This window comes from Saccostrea cucullata, unplaced genomic scaffold, assembly GCF_032062105.1.
Source record: "Saccostrea cucullata isolate Sc308-1 unplaced genomic scaffold, CSIRO_AGI_Scuc_v1 ctg2499, whole genome shotgun sequence".
Lineage (NCBI taxonomy): Eukaryota > Metazoa > Mollusca > Bivalvia > Ostreida > Ostreidae > Saccostrea > Saccostrea cuccullata.
Window position 1 is genome coordinate 108243 of NW_026917985.1, and position 7159 is coordinate 115401.

The 7159-nt window shown below is 34.5% G+C and overlaps 1 protein-coding gene across 2 annotated transcripts; it reads right to left on the reverse strand.

Annotated features, from left to right (window-relative positions):
- On the reverse strand, positions 1-4349 carry LOC134273737 (uncharacterized). Of its 2 annotated transcripts, none has more exons than XM_062755982.1 (4): positions 4112-4349; positions 3947-4024; positions 3393-3629; positions 1-271 (listed from the first exon to the last, which is right to left on the reverse strand). In XM_062755982.1, the coding sequence occupies exons 1-4, from the start codon at positions 4347-4349 to the stop codon at positions 27-29; spliced, it is 798 nt and encodes a 265-aa protein (XP_062611966.1). In that variant the 3' UTR covers positions 1-26. The 2 variants fall into 2 exon arrangements, with proteins under 2 accessions (XP_062611966.1, XP_062612027.1); XM_062756043.1 differs by having other exon boundaries at positions 122-271; positions 3349-3629.
- Positions 4350-7159: the final 2810 nt, after the last annotated feature.

Sequence of the window (7159 nt, forward strand, 5' to 3'; positions counted from 1 at the left end):
TATTTTATAACAATAGTTTTATTTTTTCACTTTTTAGAACAGACAGCACAGACAAGTTCTCTTCCCTCAACATACGGAGGGCATTTCAATGAACCACAACGACCTTCTACAAAATAAAAAAGGTAGCCATCTTTATTAACATGGCCGCCATGCAAGGTGTCTGGATTCTCGTCAACACACTTGTACGTTGTACTAGCTGCGTGATCATAGTACCCAGCCATTAGATATCCCCAGTACTCGAGTGTCCAACCTTTGTAACAATTTTTCCTTGCTGAAATAAAATATAATGATATTGTTCTTAATAAAATTACTTTGAAATCTATTAAATTTTGGTAACATACAAAAGTCGTAAAAATGAGAAGTGCCCAAAAATATTGAGTTAATGTTCTTTTTACATAATTCTTTAAGCAGAGTGAAGAATACTCTCGAGCGATATATAACTTATAAATGATAAAAGATGATAAGGTATATCCGGGACCTATAGGCAACTTCTTCATCGCCATGTTTATTTACCCAAAACATCATGCACAACACTACAAGTTTTTCAAACTACGTTTATTCGCAGTAAATAGAGTGCTTTCTGATTAATATCATTTATTTCTTTTATGAATATGAATTGATTTTTAATTAATTTCAAATCATAAATTATAATTAATATAAATGAAATATAAAGAAAACAAACACCGAAATCAGCGATTTCTCGGGAATATGGCCGATCGGGGCATGTGCTGTTTTTGAATAAAACAAAATTAATACCAAGATAAGGAGTATAATCCATGCTAAAAATAAATCTTGAAGAATTTTTTGACAGATTATTAAAGGTTTTGATCTAAAATATGCTATAGAATTAGAGATATACATAGTTAAAGTTGGCTTACGAAATCCAACGACTTACGAGATATCGCGAGACTTGCGATAGTTGCCTATCCCGTTAGTATATCATGGTATATAGGTCCCTGGAGATATATATATATATATATATATATATATATATATATATTATATATATATATATATATATATATATAGAAAGCACAAAGAAATTCACTTTTACATGGATACCCACTTCCGCCCCAGCCCGGGGTTGAACTCTCGACCTTCGGAATCTGTCTCCTAGCAGTGCAGGAACAGCGCGCTAGACCGCTCGGCTATCTAGGCAAGTTAAAAAACTTGTTTTCGATGCCGATGGAATTCTCGCGGCGCTGCCTACACGGCCATTGAGAATAGAAGTGAGATACAGTTATTTGGACATTAGTTTTAACATAGGATTGTTACCAATACATGTTGTAATGAAATTAATTATTATTTATAAAGCACATTTTACAACAACTCTTAAACTAACATAACTGCCCTAAGTGAAGAAATATTAATATAGAAAGCACAAAGAAATTCACTTTTACATGGATACCCACTTCCGCCCCAGCCCGGGGTTGAACTCTCGACCTTCGGAATCTGTCTCCTAGCAGTGCAGGAACAGCGCGCTGGACCGCTCGGCTATCTAGGCAAGTTAAAAAACTTGCTTTCGATGCCGATGGAATTCTCGCGGCGCTGCCCTACACTACACGGCCATGGAGAATAGAAGTGAGATACAGTTATTTGGACATTAGTTTTAACAGAGGATTGTTACCAATACATGTTGTAATGAAATTAATTATTATTTATAAAGCACATTTTACAACAACTCTTAAACTAACATAACTGCCCTAAGTGAAGAAATATTAATATAGAAAGCACAAAGAAATTCACTTTTACATGGATACCCACTTCCGCCCCAGCCCGGGGTTGAACTCTCGACCTTCGGAATCTGTCTCCTAGCAGTGCAGGAACAGCGCGCTAGACCTCTCGGCTATCTAGGCAAGTTAAAAAACTTGCTTTCGATGCCGATTGAATTCTCGCGGCGCTGCCCTACACTACACGGCCATTGAGAATAGAAGTGAGATACAGTAAAATGTGCTTTATAAATAATAATTAATTTCATTACAACATGTATTGGTAACAATCCTCTGTTAAAACTAATATCCAAATAACTGTATCTCACTTCTATTCTCAATGGCCGTGTAGTGTAGGGCAGCGCCGCGAGAATTCCATCGGCATCGAAAGCAAGTTTTTTAACTTGCCTAGATAGCCGAGCGGTCTAGCGCGCTGTTCCTGCACTGCTAGGAGACAGATTCCGAAGGTCGAGAGTTCAACCCCGGGCTGGGGTGGAAGTGGGTATCCATGTAAAAGTGAATTTCTTTGTGCTTTCTATATTAATATTTCTTCACTGAGGGCAGTTATGTTAGTAAAATGTGCTATATATATATATATATATATATATATATATATATATATATATATATATATATATATATATATATATATATATATATATATATATATATATATATATATGAATTTAGATTAAAAGAAATGTCAAAATATTTTCAGGACAGAGCATGTCAAATTAAGTAAGGTTTTGAAATGTTTTCAAGGATTTGCCAGCAAACAGGAACGAAATCTGATTTATTTAATTTTGCTCTTTGCCCGAGATTAGCACATAACGTTTCGTAGTGTAGTTCTACTTTCCACTCGGCGGGCAGAGTTTTGACGCTGTTTACGGAGATTAATGAAAACAAAGTCATACATGCCGTATATGGTTGTGTAGATAAATTATCGTAGGAGACAATGGTAATAAAAAATTGCCAGTGCATTTCATCTAAAAGTGTAAATGAGTGCGTTTCTGAGGAGAGGGGTGCTAATTAATTGGAATTCGGAGTTAGATACCTTGTGTTATTATTTTACTATGAGTTAAAAAATTATTTCCGAAACAAGTGCCTGTGGATAAACGTGACAACTTTAACTTTTCTCTCGTCAACTTCCCTTACTTATGCAGCAATATACCTTCATCACCTGCATACGGAGTGTATATATCTCAGTTGATCCGATATGCAAGAATGCTCTACGTATGAACAATTTCTTAAACGAGGTAAATTATTGAAGAGCAAGTTGATGAAACAATAATATCAGCAGTCTCAGCAGTCTCGTTTAAAGTCATCATTTCCCAAGTTTTATGGTCGATACAATGACCTTGTCAGCAAATACAATTTATCATTGAGTCAAATGCTGACTGACGTTTTTCATACCAATTGTTAGTCCATTATTTATACACCGAATTGACGACGGATTTTTCCGTTATTTCACGATCTTTACAATAAGCACAGGGCGGATGTGGGATGCTCACTTCTCCATGGCACCTGATCCCAGCCTCTGATGTTTCAGAGGTCCGTGTTTGCTCTGCTCTTGTTTTGTATTGTTTTGTGGACTTTGATATTGAATACTGTTCGTTATCTCCATATCCTTCATTGCTACCTTTCTTTTCGGACACCCTGTAGTAATAATGAAATTTTTCTCACCTGGAAACATTTGAACAGTTGATCTATTTTGAACAAGACACACAGCACATGGGACATCATGATTGTGCAGGGAAGTAAAGTGACTTGTAAAGGTTTCTGTTTCATACTCAGCTCCATATACGTAAGCCTTAACTCCTTCACTTCCATCCCTATAGATCCCCCACTCTGGATCCCTCGGTAAACAAAGAGGATCTACAGCTGCTCCTTTATGTGTAGAATAGGATCCTCCGACGAATCCTATCAATTGTTCTCAAACTTTGTATAACTTTTTCTTAATTACAAGTAATATGAATCAATTTAATAATTAATTGATCAATTAATTTAATTCAATGATTAATCAAACTATCTACTTATTGGTTTTCTGTAGCCAGAAGAATTTAAAAAAAAAATTCTTGTAAAATATTGTTTTCTTAACGTACTCCAAAAATGTATATTAAGTTATTCACCTAAATCAACCTGATTAAGATTAGATGTTAGATCCGCTGGCATACTCGCTAGGTTAGTGCAGCGAGTATGCGAGCGGATTTTATGTCTAATTTTAATTAGATTGTCACCTGAATAAACCAATTTTGCGTTTGAAGGACACCTTTTCTTTCCCCATCTTGTATACATAATGTCTCTATTTCTGATACCTATCAAAGAAAACTTTTATTTCTTTTTTGAATGCAAGGAATGATAATAATAAATAGACACTGTCCATATATAGATTTTAGTCTTACTTCCTTCCTGTATGCTTGCATTCACTTTCTCTTTAAACTTTTTCATTGATTCCCCAATGACGTCAGTGAAGTTTTTGAATTCCCGTCTTAAAGCTTCCACCTGATATACTCCCAGAGCAGACGAAAGTTGTTCTGTTAGATAACCTTGTAACAAGTCTTTACAACTTCCGGTCTGTGTCCGTTCTCCATGCGTCGTGTGGAGAATGAAAACCAGGACAAGATATACACACAGTGCCATAATCTTTAGAAAAAAAGTGTAAAACACTATAAATAGAAAAGCACTATCAAAATAGACATCTCAAGATGATCATGTAAGTTTGAAGCATGTGTAGCACAGCCATATTTTTCTCTTGAAAAAAATGGTAGTAGTACCTTGGTACGAAAATATACTTGTCAAAATTTCTAAGTCCCCACTTGAATTTTTTCAAAAAGTTAAAAACCTTAACTTCAATTTACTAGTTGCTTACAAATTTGCCTTTAATTTGTAATACTTACTTGTCAAGGCCAAAAAAATTGTAATCAAATGTGTAATTACTCGACCGTGACCGTTTTTGTTAAAAGGCATGAAGTTCGAGTTCCGTATGTTTTTCGGGTGTATTCTTTATATTTCTTACTTCCATGTATTCTCCATCTTTTATTGATAACGAAAAACAGAAAAAAGCTCGAATAAAATGCGGTGTATGTCCACACAGCAATGGGCAAGTTAAGTTAAAATGGCCCAATTTGGTCGTAGTTAACGAAAGTTATGTTTCCTTTTACTGTATGACTTTATTTTACTTAAAACCTTTATAATTTTCGCCCGAAAAACCTACAAAGCATACCCAAATTCCTTTTAATCGTTAAAAATCGCTAGATTTTCAACAAACACCACAAAAGCATCCTAGAGTTTATCCGGAAAAATCAATGGAACCGGAACCGGAAGTGCCCTCCCCTCAATGTCAAAATGGAGGAGTGGGGAATACAAGTAAAAAGACGTTATGTAACTATTGTTGTCAAGGCACAGACAATTTCGATAAGCCCCCTTGTCATCCTAATCTCAACCCTAATTAGCAAGTATGGAAGAAGATAGACCGGGGAGTGAGACAGCTTGTCCAGCAGCAGAATCAGGCGGAACTAGAGGACGATCTAGTCTCCACATGGAAAAACACGCAATAAAAGAATTTTTCTTAAATAGTGTGAACTCTTTGAGGAACGGTTGTCTTGCTGTGAATTCGTTTGAATGGAGAATAATACAGTGTTTACCGTTGTGAATTTTTAATTCTAGGGTGCCTTAACGTTTCTACATATTGTGTTTAAGTTCTTCAATAAAACAAATTAAGTGAGAAAAATTGTTTTTGCTACTTTATTATCCTGTATACTAATAAATTATATTGTTAAAATAATTAAATATAAGAGCGGTGAAAAGCAAAAACTTGCCTGGGGACTTAGAAATTTTGACTAGTATATTTGAACAAACACTTTGCTCAACCATATGTGATCTTGTTTAAACTGTAATGGTTTTCGAAAAGTAATGTAGTTTAAGTAAAAACGAAGACAATTTAAAATAGCTTGTGGGGCAGAATAAATCAGCTTGGTAAATTCTAAAGGATTAAAAAAACATTTTAATTTGTCGTTAAGAATTAACTCTCATCATATTATCGATGAACCTTAAATCTTACCTTAGCTATAGATATTCTTTCACATGAGGAATTTTTTTAAAAATGTACCTACATATTTATTGTCAATCAAATATAATAAATTTGATATGATGATGAACATCTGGTATTGACTTTAAAGGGAAACACAAAAAAGGAAATTAAAATGTAACTTAACACCTATGTGATGTTGTTTGTGTTTCATGTTATCACCTTTAATTTGGAAACATTTTGTGTTTATAACTTATTATGCAATGATTTCAGAATGTCTTGCAATTGATAAGTTACAAATGAAAATATCTAATGATTAGAAGCACGAGAAACCATATTTGAATATTTTCAAAATAACTGTCAAAATATATTTTCAATATCATATTATAAATTATTTATTCAAATGCATTAAGCTTTAGTCACTTATTATTTCAATGTACTGGAAATCAATTTTTCGCAAGAGATTTATTAAGTTTACCTAATAACGCGAATAATTTTGTTAAGCTCATCAAGAGCCAATGACTATTTCGCGAAAATAAGATGTCCCGGAAATTTAATGATCACATAAGTTAAAGCTTTTCTTGGAATTTTTTGGATCTTGAAAAGAAACTTTTAAAAGATTTTTTCCAATATATATCTATGTAAAAATTTGATTCCTTATTTTGTGGCCCCGCCGAATCCCGGTGGCCATGATTTGTACAATTTAGAATCTACACAACCCCTGGATGCTTCCACATATGTTTCAGCTTCTCTGGCCCAGTGGTTCTTGAGAAGAAGATTTTTAATAACCCCACCCTATTATTATTTTTTTCTTGATTATCTACCTTTGTGAGAGGACCTGGCTCTCCATTTTAATAATCTAAATCCCCTTGCTTTATACCAAGTTTGGTTAAAATTGGCCCATTGGTTTTTGAGAAGGAGTCGAAAAAGTGAAAAGTTAACAGACGGCCAGACGGACAGCTAGACAGAAAGAAGGACGGACGACGGACAAAATGTTATCAGAAAAGCTCACTTGAGCCTTCGGCTCAGATGAGCTAAAAAAACCGACGTAATGATGAACGAGTTAATAATTTTTCCAAACAAAATAAGGTGGCAGAGGATAGTTTTTTTTGCAATCAAAACGTTTGAGTGACGGTTTACTTAATATTGAGCTGCTTTAAAAATGTGCATTGAAAAATTTTTAATTCCCTCTACATGTAATAATAGTATGAAGTAGTCCCTTGAGAAATTTGAAGCTTTTAGGAATAAAACATGTACAACTTACAGAATGAGCCCTAAAGATGGCGCAGGGACAATCTCAAAATTTCATGTGAATCAAGCCTATTTTCACTATTTCGCCGCAGCTGCATCTGCTTCCAGGCCCGTGCGCCTGACCCAAGCTACCACACAAATTGCAGAATAACATTTGTACATACCAATGAAC

Excerpts from the sequence above, each read along its gene's own strand:
- LOC134273737 (XM_062755982.1), bottom strand. The coding sequence starts at position 4,349 with ATGGCACTGTGTGTATATCTTGTCCTGGTTTTCATTCTCCACACGACG. Across the intron at positions 4,025-4,111 it reads TGCAAGCATACAGGAAGGAA|GTATCAGAAATAGAGACATT; the intron begins GTAAGACTAAAA and ends TTTCTTTGATAG. Across the intron at positions 3,630-3,946 it reads CGCAAAATTGGTTTATTCAG|GATTCGTCGGAGGATCCTAT; the intron begins GTGACAATCTAA and ends AACAATTGATAG.